Raw genomic sequence first — 13,839 nt, 5'->3', positions numbered from 1 at the left:
AACAATTACCACAGTGAGTTTATTCCGACATCAGTGTGTCAGTGTTCTCCTACCTGTGGAGTTCCTGCATGTTCTGGCAAGCGTGTAGGTGCAAGTTCCCATGAAGCTGAAGAACCTCTTGTCAAATGTGTTGTAGTGAGGATCCCCAGAGACCACACAGTCCTGAGAGCCTGAGAGAGACGGGATAGTTTTAAAGCAGTAATACATGGTTTCTCAAGAACAACACAGATTTTATAACAAGACTGAGTTATTGATCCTGTGTGAAGGTTTCAAGAAAGTGACGTTAAACAGCAGAGTGTTGGTGTTCAGCTTTGAACACGTTTTCTTCTGACTCTCCTGGTTTTGCAGCTGCTGTTAACTTACCAGTGGGATAACAGCCCAGCTCTCCGTCCTGGAGTTTACACTCGTGCATCGGAGGGCAGTCGGAGGCAAAGCAGGTGACAAACGGGGCGTCACATCTACACTTGAGTTTACAGTCTTCCACGTAAAATTCCTCTCCAGGCTGAAACAGACACAACACATTTCAGACTCCAACACACACACACACACACACACACACATATTTCAGACTTTAGCACTCCCTCTACCTGGTAGTACTGGCCATTGGTGTGTTTGCAGCCACATGAATTCTTCTTCACACATTTTCCAGCACTCAAGACGAAACCAGGATCACACACACAGCCCTCTGAGCAAGGCCCACCACATGACGGAGGTTTTCCAGAGCACGTCTCCTGACAGGGGTCTGCACAGGGCTCATAGTGGCTGTTGGGGGGGCAGCTCAGTGCTGGAAAAAACAACAGACTGAAATCAGAAGTGAATCTGCAAAAGATGCATTACAAACTGTTCTGAATAAACCAGTTGCTTCCAAGACATTGTCTTGAAGATTCTGAATCCCATTTGTCTCCAGTACAATAGAATACATTCCCAACTCCTGACTAATGTATCTGTTCTTCACTGAGTCCTCATATGAACCACATGATCCAACACAAAACTTTCACCTTACTCAGACTGGTTTTAGTGCTCTGAGAACTAAGCAGAGTCAGAGCATATTGATGCTCTTCATTTTCAAAATGAGTCACAACGTATCAGAAAGTCTAATTCCCAAATTAAGATATGGGACAGTTTTTGAGTGAATCCATAACTTTCAGTCTAAAGATTGCCACCAGGGAGAGAAGAAATCCACTCAGATTTCCTCAAGGCTCTGGATACTGTGGGAACACCTTGGTTGACATGCGTCTGCTGCAGTATGTCAGCGTTGTTGGAGAGTTGGCTACACTGAAATCATGGATGACGGTCCCCAGATTTAAGAAGGGGTACTGCAGGGTATGGTCCAGCTACACAGGGGCCCCACTTCTCAACCTGCTTAGAGTTGAGGATTTTATTCTTTTCAGGTTTCTCTATCTTGGTCCTCCATGTTGCTTCAGAACGCTGTCTCATAAAGTCATGGATCAGTGTAACAATCTTCCACTCCACCCAGCATTCATTGGCCCAATGCTTACGGCAAAAGGTTTCATTCCTCCAGGATCCAATATTGACCCCACGGTCCTGGCACTCATTGACGTAGGCTTCAATGGCTTCACACAGAATGGGCTTGGCTCCATCCAGCTCACATAAGTCAAACAAACAGTCTCTGAAGTAATTCTGAAAACACATAATCAGTTTGTTGAGGTACATCGTTCTGACTGATATCTCAGAACAGACATTCAGGATTCCCTGTGGCTGCAGTGACCGCAACCTGTATTTACTTGTAGTTTATAGTAGAACAAAGTCCATAAAACTCAGCAGAACAGAACTGGATCCTCTAAACATCAGACAGTGAACATATACATGATCGTTGACGTACATTGGGGTTGACTTTGGGGTGGCACACAGCAAATGGACCCTTTTTGTCCAGCAGGATACCACAGTATCCAGAGCTCTCATAAAGTTCTTCCTCTTCTTCATCACATCCAGGAATGGTGCTGTTGGGTTTCTTATTACACCTGCCAACAGAGAAGTTATTAAGTTATACGTTGTCTTTCTTTATTACAGTCTGAAATAACTAATTTGTCCACATTGGTTGGTGCATGAAGTACTCTGTGCATGACTCACTCAGGATCAGTATTCCAGCTATGTCCAAACTCATTGGCATTGGTTGTCATTGTTCCATCTGGTTTACGGAAATCATCTTTAGCATTGCCATTATAGTCTCCACACAGTCCACACAGTTTATCCTGATAGCTGCAAATCACACACACAAGCAAATTTACAGTTTTGTAGTACATATAACAAGTCAGAACAAAAGTTCATTCAGAGATATTAGACTGCCTCCACTAAACACTTGTCTGTGTGGGAACAGCTGAAGTAAGTCCTCTGCTAAAATCACATGTAAAGACAAAATGAGCTGTAGTTTAGGCCAAACTCACTCCTTGATCACTTTGATATCCATGAAATGGTTTCCATCATAGCGAACAGTTACACCAAAATCCATGGACACGGTGTAATGTTTTCCCGACTTGAACACAGAAACACCAGGGGCTGGACCCACTGGTAGGTTGGTGTTGGTCCCATTTATCTATATGGAAAAAGGAGGTGCATATTATGGAGGAAACGTTTTCAGATAGAGTATCAAAACTATACTACCTTTCACTGAGAGGTCTGTGAGTGATGTCTATGATAGTTCTGCAGTTCATGCCCTCCATTCTTACCTGCACAGTACCACCTTTGAGGATGGAGATTTTCCGCATGTGCACATATACATGTACAGCCTTCACATAGGAGATGGTGGGTCTGTTATATCGATTTTCATTGTCAGTATGGACCTCAAAGTATGGCAGACTTGTGTCGTTGCAGGGTGCAGACATCAGGTAGCTACAGATTCCCATGAAATTGTATTTACGTCTGTCAAAGGTGTTGTAGTGAGGATCACCAGATGCAATGCAAGTGGATGTACCTAGTGGTAGAACAAGTGAGAAAATACACATTAGTTGTAATTGGTGTTTAATTTTGGCTCCACTGTTTTTCTGACATTTCACACATGCTAAGCAGAGGTAACTCAGTCCCACCCAGAGGCCTATCTTTCTGGTGTTCAGGTCTGCGTCACACTACCTGGTTACTTGGCGTAAGCTGCAATAAGCCCATCTCAGAAGTGACAGTGCACAAAGACATCTTTCTAGCATAACATAGTGCATGAACTGAGAATGGTTTCTTATGCGCAAAACACCATCCAATAGCAACACCTGCAGACCACAATTAAACTCTGACCAAACAAACAGAAAAACTGTCGTGGAAACCCAACAGCATCAACACTGGATGTGTTTTTCCATCTCTTTTCGTCTCTTTAGCCTCAGTTGCTGACTCACAGACACATCAGTGATAGATCAAGGGCTTACCAGTTCTAGTTGGAAAGGCTATTTTGAAGAGGCTTATCTTTCTGGTGTTCATGTCAGGGTTACACTACCTGGCAACCTGGCATTAGCTGCAATAGGGCCATCACAAAAATGATTGTACACATAGACATCTCTCCCTAATAACGTAGCATATGAACTGAGAATGGTGGCTTAATATCATTCCATAGAAACACCTGCAGACCACAATTAAACTCTGGCCAAACTTTAGAAATATTGCTTTTATTTTTGAAAAAACGGTTATGGAAACCCAACAGCATCAAATTCAGCTTTAAGTCTCATCTCACTTTAAATTTGAAACTCAGGAACATATTGTAATGCCTTTATAAAAACATAATTACCTTTAGGATAACAGCCCGCAACACCATTAACCTCTCGACACTCTTCAGTGGGGTCACAGGAGTTATCAACACATTCCAAAGTGTAGTTACCCACACAGCGACACAGCTTTGTACATCCATCTCCAAATACAACCTCACCAGGCTGGAACAAATGGAAAATCAGATCATGATCATTCTGCTCCAAAATGAAACTACAGCTAACATACTCTTTACTCATATTTCTTCCCAAAAACACTCTTCATACCAGAAAACTAATTATGGCGTCTTACCTCATAATAGTTATTCTGGTCATCCAAACAGCCACATTTATCCAGTGGCACACAGTGTCGTCCCTTGAAGACGTATCCTGGTTTGCAGAAACAGCCACTGATACATGAGCCAGAACAGTTGGTAGAGGGTGCCATACAAGTGGGGATACAAGCTGGACCACAATCTATATACTCTGCATTAGGAGGACAGGGATCTGTGTGCAGAATAAGACAATGAAAGAATGAGTTTCTGTATGAAATATTACTGAAATATCAAGAAGAACATGTCATACTTGGTGGTTTGGTAGTTGGTTTAGGTGTGGTTGGTCCAGGAGTTGGTTTAGGTGTGGTTGGTCCAGGAGTTGGTATAGGTGTGGTTGGTCCAGGAGTTGGTTTAGGAGTGGTGGGTCCAGGAGTTGGTTTAGGTGTGGTTGGTCCAGGAGTTGGTTTTGGAGTGGTGGGTCCAGGAGTTGGTTTAGGTGTGGTTGGTCCAGGAGTTGGTTTTGGAGTGGTGGGTCCAGGAGTTGGTGGTTTAGGTGTGGTTGGTCCAGGAGTTGGTGGTTTAGGTGTGGTTGGATGAGCTAAAAATGAAAAACAAGGCATCTATCATAACATTCAGACAGCTATTCTGTAACCTTCATTTCATATGGTGTAAAGAGAAGCTTCATCTGGTCTGTTTCGTCTCTCACCATCACAGGTCCTGATACACACTGCGTCAACAGCAATATCTGTCTGAGGAGTTTCTCCAAAGGTACCCACAATTACAAACTGAAATGCAGAGAAATGTGACATTTTAATGAAAGGTAAACTTTCATGATATATTTTATATGCATTCATTAAAATGTACAAGAATTGTATTTACTTGAGTGGCAGCAGTCCCCACAAAGCGGACCTCTGCGGGCTTCCAGCCCCGACCTTGGTTGTCTATGATGTTGAAGAGGGAAGGTCCAAGATTTCCACCTGGGAAACAGGAAAGAAAAAACATATAAAAACTTTGCTGGCTGTATTTAAGCCCAAGAGACATTAGAGCAAATGTAGCATTTTACCTGAAGTGAGGGTGTGGACACTGAGCTGCATCGTGCTGCTGGTACCATACAGGTAATAGTGGAAAGTGAGCTCCAAACATCCAGTGGTGGGGCTTACTGAAGGACTTCTGATCTGAGCACTGATTCCAGGGATGGCTTCAATTGAATCCAACAACATGTACAGTCCCACTATATGAAAGGATCATAATTAATAGCTGACATTTACAATCATATAATTGCAGAGTAGTCTTGTGTTACTGTTTTTTTTTATGCATTTTATATGCTTTATTCTGTTTTAATGCAACACATGTTTTAACTTTGACCAAAACAGATTGTGGATATGTTTTGGTCTGAATGTGGGCCGTCATGGTGTAATTTGTGATGCAGAGTTCAGCTACACAAACAGGAGACCAGTCCTCTCTGTACTTGCAACAAAGTCCTGCCTAATAACCATCTCCGCTGATGTCATTGGCTATGCTCTTTAGTTTTTGCCAACATAGTGGCTGTCACTCTGCTGAACAAGCTACACTAGCAGTACACTCGTGGTTGTCTTCAGTCAGAAGTTCAGGAGCAAAAAAAAAAAGAGTGACTTTCAGAGATCAGACTGACAGGACAGATGGTGATGGCCATCCACCAGGATTTTCTAACTTATCTCTGTGTATTCTCACTAAAGATATTCACATGAGGCAGTTGATCTTTTTCTAAAACTTTACCTGCTATCAGCATATATCACCTCCTAACCTATGTCAGAATCACAGCTACGACCATGGCTCATTCAGAGCTTATGCTGTGGGTAAAGTGTGATCCTGTAACAGAATTACTTACATCCAGGTTTGGAGAAGTCGTCATCGGGTCCGGTACCTTCGGTTTCTGTTGATCCAGTCCACTGACTGAAACCAAACAGATCTGGGTTGTCAGTGTAAGTCGTCCACCCACACAGGTCATCTTGAATGTCGAAATCACAGCCAGAAAGACAAGCTGTGGACAGAGCAAGGACACGTCAATAACACAACTTTGTGCTTGTAAGTGTATCTTTGTGTGTGCGTGTGTGTGTGTGCGTGTGTGTGTGTGTGTGTGTGTGTGTGTGTGTGCGTGTGTGTGTGAACCCACAGGCACATGCTCCTTCGGTGATGATGATGTTGTCAAGGGCCGTGTCACAGTATGAAGAGAAACCTCTCTGAGCCTCAAACACAATCTGTAGAAAGAGGAAAACCTCCTTGAAGTCCTGGTTTTCTATGAGATGCTTGTTTGAAACATCTAAATACTCACAGTGACGGTCTGACTGCTGGATTTGGACACGGTAACGGATCCGGTCAGCCAGGATGGACTCTGGATGCCTGTTTTTTTCCAGACCTCCTGCTCTTCACTTTGTGTTTTGGTGAGCACCCTCAGCACATTTTGGTCGTCTGAACCGTACATGTAGTACTTAAACTGTACGCAAATCTGTGAGGCCGATGAGGACAGAGCCGGACTCAGCAGACGGGCATTTTGTCCATCGTACACATGGTCACACTCATGGTAAATGTAAAAACCACCTGAAACCAGAGGAACACAGAGGAGTTCACATTTCTGGCACATCACAGGTCACATACTAAATTTTTATCAGATTAAATAAGGCACACTGACTTCCATCAGGGTAGTCTCCGCTGGGTCCAGTACCAGGTGTCGGGGTTTCACCCTTATGACGTGTCCAGTCACTGTGGTCATTGCTGTCTTGACTAAACTGGCAGAATGGGTTGCTGTCTTGATTAAAGTCACAGGAGGTCAGAACCGGAGCTGGAAATATCACAGAAAGATGGTGATTAGATGATTAATGAGTTCCCTCTTAGAAATCAAATTACCTAATTGTAACTTTATGAATATAAAGGGTTGCTACTGAAGTGGGACCCATAAAGGCACCACTGTTGCATCTCTAGTGGTGTCTTGTTTCCACATTTAAAAGATAAAAATGTCTCTTTTCGCAACATAATAGCAAGATGATGCCTTTTCTGTCTTGCATAAAACCATAAACACATCAGAAACTATCTGGGGTTCAGTTTTTTTATCCAAAGGCACTTTAACGGCATAAGAATGAGTATCGTGAGAAGAACGTGTAAGATGTTGTACCATAGTGCATGTTGAACCATAGTTTAACAAAAACAGAGAAGCAAAAATCTGAAAATTCATATCTAAGAGCATTTATAGGAATTTGCCTTTAATGTATCAAGCCTCAGTCTATGAGTAAAACTGGTTTAACAATTTTTTCTTTCTTTCTTTTTAGTGGATACATTTGTCCAGTTTATACCCTGGTGGACAGAACCCACCTTTCCCTGCAGTGTTTAATGGCTCTGAAACTTCCCGTTCTCATGTGAAACTTCCCGTTCTCATGTGAAACTTCCCGTTCTCATGTGAAACTTCCCGTTCTCATGTGAAACTTCCCGTTCTCATGTGAAACGAGAAACTTCCCGTTCTCATGTGAAACTTCCCGTTCTCATGTGAAACTTCCCGTTCTCGTGTGAAACTTCCCGTTCTCGTGTGAAACTTCCCGTTCTCGTGTGAAACTTCCCGTTCTCGTGTGAAACTTCCCGTTCTCGTGTGAAACTTCCCGTTCTCATGTGAAACTTCCCGTTCTCTTGTGAAACTTCCCGTTCTCGTGTGAAACTTCCCGTTCTCGTGTGAAACTTCCCGTTCTCGTGTGAAACTTCCCGTTCTCGTGTGAAACTTCCCGTTCTCGTGTGAAACTTTCCGTTCTCGTGTGAAACTTCCCGTTCTCGTGTGAAACTTCCCGTTCTCGTGTGAAACTTCCCGTTCTCGTGTGAAACTTCCCGTTCTCGTGTGAAACTTTCCGTTCTCGTGTGAAACTTCCCGTTCTCGTGTGAAACTTCCCGTTCTCGTGTGAAACTTCCCGTTCTCATGTGAAACTTCCCGTTCTCGTGTGAAACTTCCCGTTCTCGTGTGAAACTTCCCGTTCTCATGTGAAACTTCCCGTTCTCGTGTGAAACTTCCCGTTCTCATGTGAAACTTCCCGTTCTCATGTGAAACTTCCCGTTCTCGTGTGAAACTTCCCGTTCTCTTGTGAAACTTCCCGTTCTCATGTGAAACTTCCCGTTCTCGTGTGAAACTTCCCGTTCTCGTGTGAAACTTCCCGTTCTCATGTGAAACTTCCCGTTCTCGTGTGAAACTTCCCGTTCTCGTGTGAAACTTCCCGTTCTCGTGTGAAACTTTCCGTTCTCGTGTGAAACTTCCCGTTCTCGTGTGAAACTTCCCGTTCTCGTGTGAAACTTCCCGTTCTCGTGTGAAACTTCCCGTTCTCGTGTGAAACTTCCCGTTCTCATGTGAAACTTCCCGTTCTCATGTGAAACTTCCCGTTCTCGTGTGAAACTTCCCATTCTCGTGTGAAACTTCCCGTTCTCATGTGAAACTTCCCGTTCTCGTGTGAAACTTCCCATTCTCATGTGAAACTTCCCGTTCTCGTGTGAAACTTCCCGTTCTCATGTGAAACTTCCCGTTCTCGTGTGAAACTTCCCGTTCTCGTGTGAAACTTCCCGTTCTCTTGTGAAACTTCCCGTTCTCGTGTGAAACTTCCCGTTCTCGTGTGAAACTTCCCGTTCTCATGTGAAACTTCCCGTTCTCGTGTGAAACTTCCCGTTCTCATGTGAAACTTCCCGTTCTCTTGTGAAACTTCCCGTTCTCATGTGAAACTTCCCGTTCTCTTGTGAAACTTCCCGTTCTCATGTGAAACTTCCCGTTCTCGTGTGAAACTTCCCGTTCTCATGTGAAACTTCCCGTTCTCATGTGAAACTTCCCGTTCTCGTGTGAAACTTCCCGTTCTCGTGTGAAACTTCCCGTTCTCGTGTGAAACTTCCCGTTCTCGTGTGAAACTTCCCGTTCTCATGTGAAACTTCCCGTTCTCATATGAAACTTCCCGTTCTCGTGTGAAACTTCCCGTTCTCATGTGAAACTTCCCGTTCTCGTGTGAAACTTCCCGTTCTCATATGAAACTTCCCGTTCTCGTGTGAAACTTCCCGTTCTCATGTGAAACTTCCCGTTCTCGTGTGAAACTTCCCGTTCTCGTGTGAAACTTCCCGTTCTCATGTGAAACTTCCCGTTCTCGTGTGAAACTTCCCGTTCTCATGTGAAACTTCCCGTTCTCGTGTGAAACTTCCCGTTCTCATGTGAAACTTCCCGTTCTCGTGTGAAACTTCCCGTTCTCGTGTGAAACTTCCCGTTCTCATGTGAAACTTCCCGTTCTCGTGTGAAACTTCCCGTTCTCATGTGAAACTTCCCGTTCTCTTGTGAAACTTCCCGTTCTCGTGTGAAACTTCCCGTTCTCATGTGAAACTTCCCGTTCTCGTGTGAAACTTCCCGTTCTCATGTGAAACTTCCCGTTCTCGTGTGAAACTTCCCGTTCTCATATGAAACTTCCCGTTCTCGTGTGAAACTTCCCGTTCTCATGTGAAACTTCCCGTTCTCGTGTGAAACTTCCCGTTCTCATGTGAACAGAGAACTTCTAACTTCCAGTCTGTTTCTACCTTCACCAGGTTCACACATTTTCTGTGTTTTTCTGACTAAATGCGAAGGTCTACTGGATGCTTCAGATAAGAAGCTGTTAAGTTCCAAAGTGCACAATTGTCCCAAGGACACATGCAGGAACATGTGTCTAAAGATGAAAGCCTTAACAAGGGTTTACTGGATGAGTCAAACAACTTACCATCTTCTGTCTGTTTCTCCTGCAGGCTGTAAAATGGGGACAAGAAAACAGGCGATATGAGAACAGGTGAGATGACAGGAGGGAACTGCAGGTCATTATGTCATCAAACAGAAAAAAAGACAAATTCACATCATGAAACACAAATACATCTGTGGTCCACTGCCAATCATTTAACTATAGAGTGTAGTTTTACACCATCAGAGTAAAAGGCTGTGTTTGTGTCCGCTATGCTACCCTTACACCAGAACACGTTGAACAGAATATTGAAAGATTCTTGGAAATTACCAGCTCCCACCTGCTCACATCTAAAGACAAATGTTTAGTTTTGAGTCACAGCGTAGGATCAGACTTCAGATTTTACAAAGACTTAATCTTGCAGTGTCACTATTTACAAAACTATGATTAGATTCTCACTGCAAGATGTGACACAATCAGGCTTTCTGTCAAGACTATCCCTTTCATGAATAAAACAATAATAAAAAAAAGAAAAAATACCACATTTTTTTCAAATACAGTATTTTACGTCTACAGACATATGTAATACTTTTTTGTTTATTGGTGATATTTTAAATTTGATTGATTTATTGATTTATTTTACTGTATTCTATATAACATTTGTAAAATAATATATTATCATACCTATGATGTAAATATAAAATATAAATGGATTATTTTCTTTTCCTATTCAACACAAAGGCCCTTTGATGAACTGATCACCTGTCTGGTCTCTACCTGCCTCTCGCCCAATGATTGCTGGGATAGGCTCCAGCTTCCCTGCAACCCTTAGCGCTTCAAAAAATTACTGAATCACAGAGGCAAACTTACCATTGTAATTACTTAGTGTATGCATTTATCTTCAGTTATATCATAAATTTATTAACTCCTCAGTGAGTGAGAATGACCCACTGACATCCACTGAGGTGGTTCATTTACAAATATATCATCTAATTTAAAATTTGCAAGAAAAGAGATTGGAAATGTGTGTCCAGTATAGTGACCACTATGAATAAAAGGGCTACGATGAGACTCATAAGAAACCGCTCAAATTACCAGCTGTGGGAGTGCGCTGTGACTCCTGTAAAACTTCTAAAATGCACTTTCCGTTTTTAGGTGGGGACTGTGGACATCGTTTGTTGTGAGCCCAGAATTAATTAATTAAATAATTAATTAATAATAAAACATTTTATTTGTGGGCACCTTTCTGGACACTCAAGGTCACCTTACAACAGCAGTTCAATAAAAGCACAAATAAAAGATACATAAAACAATGATAATCAGAGACAGTGGGAAATGTTATGGAGAATATGCCAGTTTGAATAGATGTGTTTTAAGTTTTGAATTGGATTTAATAGATTAAATTTCTGATTGATCCACCTGAACAAAAGAGTTCTACATCAAATTAAACAATTCAATTCAATTTAGTCCAATTCAGGGTGGGGATCCAATCCAAGCTATTAGCAAGCAATTGGTAGGGCAGGGTACACCCTGGTCCAGTCGCCAATCTATCGCAGGACCCAATTTCATTTCATTAATTAGCTCTTAGTCCAGTTCAGGGTTGCAAGGAAGTTGGAGCCTATCCCAGCAATTAGCATTTGAAAGGAAGGGTACACCCTGCACTGGTCGCCAAGCAACAAATTAACCTAAACTGCATGTCTATGAAGGTGGGAGGAAGCCGGAGTATCCAAAAGAACCCATACATACACAGGGAGAACATGTAAACCCACACAGAAAGGCCTCTGTGTGAAACCCTCTCCAATCAGATCTTGAACTAGAGACCTTTAGTACATTAAATTTCACAAAATTTCATCATTAAGGATTTAAATAAAATAATGAGGTTATTAATGACTCACTTGTTGTCTGCTCTGCAGCCACACATCCATAATAGTATGATGAGAATTGTTAATCTGTCCATTATGAACAGTATAGGAGGACTGAGGCTCTGATCAGACCATCTTATAAAGGGGTTGAGGATGGGTCCCACCCACCTCCCTCCATCTATACCTCCACATCAGCTCACTGTATTTAATGATCTTGCAAAATGAGTAAATCAGTAACAGTGAGTGATATGGACAGGGTGTGTTCAACTTGGGTGAGAGTTAGGTGTGTGCTGGCCTCAGGTAGGGTGGGGATGCCCATCAGTGTCTATATTTCAAAGAACACATTCTGTAAGCTTATTGTGTAATAAACAGAAAACTTTGGTCACCTGGACACGCCTGTTCAGGATGAAAACAAACACTCTGTTCTGTCCACAGTTCACACTCTAACACCACAGGAAGTGAACATACAGGGGTCTATTTGGTTGTCCTGCCCTTTACAGACCCCCACCAGCCTGTGGAGGACCAGTGCCTGTGTTAGATCTGCTAAAATTTACATGGTGTGTTTACTTAAATTTTCTCATAATAAACAGCTGATCCAAAACATCATAGTGGTTACAGTTCAGGTCTAGACTTCCTCCATCATCATCACCTCTTCTTTGGACTGTCCTCACATTTAGTTTCCATAGCAACTAGACTGATTGAATCTACAATGTACACTTTGACATGTGGGACTACCTCAACAGTGATAGGAGGGTGCAGCTTTATCTGGGAAGGAGTAAGAAAGCTCCATGACAAAGGGTTTTCCCGGGTTCAACACCTAGGCCCCCAGTTTTTGCTACAAGCATTAACAATAAAAACGCACAGCTCTTGTAGAGTCCCGTGTCTGCTTGACCACTGCTGGGGAAAGTGAAGGGAGTTGATCCTGAAGTTAGCGGCGGTTTTAGCCAGGAATAATCACCTTGTTTCATCTTTCCCGACCTCTATTTGGAGGCAGAAAGCTTAACACCTGTTTCTGTCAGAGTTTTAATCTGTCTTTAGTGGGCATGGTGTTTAGCTCACGTAGCAGGGGCAGCCATAAATGCAACCATCTCAATCAGCTGCCGAACAATAAAGGACACTAGAGTCTAAACAATGTTAAAAATATAGCAATGTAAAATAAAAAGCCCACTTGTCTATGGAAAATGTACAATTAACATCTCAAAATACGGACTTCCGGTTATGGCACACTGCTGGATACAAGCGCGACGTAAAGCTCCCATGTAAAATTTAAAGATTAGCAATTGGGTTGCGCTTTTGGTTAAAATGAGTAATACTTTTTGTCTCCAAGTGGACTAACTGACCCAGATTCCCTTCAAAGCCCTCATCCAAAGCATCAAAAGCCACCAAACCATCAGGGTAGCCAGGTAGAGCTAACAGAGGCTAATGCATTGCTAATGCTGGTGCTGGTGCCAATGTGGAGATCCCAGTCAACCCAAACGAAATTGTTGGCACTATAGACACATTACAAATGGATTTTAGGTCGAGACTGGTTGGATTACTGCATACCATTAAAGGAGTACAATGTGATTTAAATACATTGACTATCCGCTGACCCAGGCAGAGAACTAAATAAGTACAAATGAGGACGATGTTGCTTTCCTGAAACACAACTAATCGAAAGCAGCTGTAAACAAACTTGAGGTAGATTGGAAGATTTAGAAAACTGTGCACGCACTCCAATCTCCGCTTGGTGGGACAACCCAAGTCGATAGAAGCAGGTGACGTGCGTGGCTATTTAGAAAAGTGGATCCCTGAAGTGAAGGAAACTTCTCCAGACCAGTGCTTTTCGAAAGGCTGCACCGAGTCGGCAGGACAGACCACAAAGAGCAGGAACCTCAGTCTGTCCATGGACGGTGATAATGAAGTTCCTAAACTATGCAGATAAAGAATGAGGGATGAAGCTGTCTGGGTGAAGGGAAAGATACTCGTCAACAACAAGAAAGCAATATTTTTCCGCTGATTTTATCAAATGAACAAAGGCTATTGATGCTGCTAAGAAGCATCTGTCCTCTTCAATTCGGGATAAGCTTTGGAATAATCCACCTGGCTACACTTCTGGTGACTGTTAAAGCTACAGTAGGTAATCAGAGACTTTTTTTTTTTTACTCTGGATGAAATGGTTCCTCATCCTGATATTAGTTTATACATTTTGTAATCATGAACAATAAGAAATATAGTTACACCCCTCCGTTTACTGTAAATCTGTAAAAACTCTGACCAGTCCAAATGTTTGGACCAAAATGGAGTTGTTCATTTCTTACATTTCATGAGCTTCTTTTCTAGTTTTTGTCAT

The 13,839-nt window shown here is 42.5% G+C and overlaps 1 protein-coding gene across 1 annotated transcript in view; it reads right to left on the bottom strand.

Moving 5' to 3' along the window:
- Positions 1 to 11,570, bottom strand: part of zanl (zonadhesin, like) — a gene marked incomplete at both ends in the record, with an annotated part of 51,179 nt that extends 39,609 nt beyond the window's left edge. The window contains 20 exons of the mRNA XM_079257518.1: positions 54 to 170; positions 364 to 502; positions 588 to 784; positions 1,500 to 1,641; positions 1,844 to 1,982; positions 2,092 to 2,220; positions 2,406 to 2,554; positions 2,688 to 2,932; positions 3,728 to 3,869; positions 3,997 to 4,190; positions 4,269 to 4,556; positions 4,665 to 4,743; positions 4,838 to 4,935; positions 5,022 to 5,189; positions 5,826 to 5,978; positions 6,111 to 6,195; positions 6,270 to 6,535; positions 6,627 to 6,776; positions 9,691 to 9,775; positions 11,541 to 11,570. Of these exons, the coding sequence (XP_079113644.1) occupies positions 54 to 170; positions 364 to 502; positions 588 to 784; positions 1,500 to 1,641; positions 1,844 to 1,982; positions 2,092 to 2,220; positions 2,406 to 2,554; positions 2,688 to 2,932; positions 3,728 to 3,869; positions 3,997 to 4,190; positions 4,269 to 4,556; positions 4,665 to 4,743; positions 4,838 to 4,935; positions 5,022 to 5,189; positions 5,826 to 5,978; positions 6,111 to 6,195; positions 6,270 to 6,535; positions 6,627 to 6,776; positions 9,691 to 9,775; positions 11,541 to 11,570 (2,995 nt within the window). The remainder of the gene's footprint in view (positions 1 to 53; positions 171 to 363; positions 503 to 587; positions 785 to 1,499; positions 1,642 to 1,843; positions 1,983 to 2,091; positions 2,221 to 2,405; positions 2,555 to 2,687; positions 2,933 to 3,727; positions 3,870 to 3,996; positions 4,191 to 4,268; positions 4,557 to 4,664; positions 4,744 to 4,837; positions 4,936 to 5,021; positions 5,190 to 5,825; positions 5,979 to 6,110; positions 6,196 to 6,269; positions 6,536 to 6,626; positions 6,777 to 9,690; positions 9,776 to 11,540) is intronic.
- Positions 11,571 to 13,839: the final 2,269 nt, after the last annotated feature.

Source organism: Telmatherina bonti (genome assembly GCF_933228915.1).
Source record: "Telmatherina bonti genome assembly, chromosome: 18".
Lineage (NCBI taxonomy): Eukaryota > Metazoa > Chordata > Actinopteri > Atheriniformes > Telmatherinidae > Telmatherina > Telmatherina bonti.
Note: the sequence above shows the minus strand (reverse complement) of the source record. Positions and strands in the feature narration are given on the sequence as shown.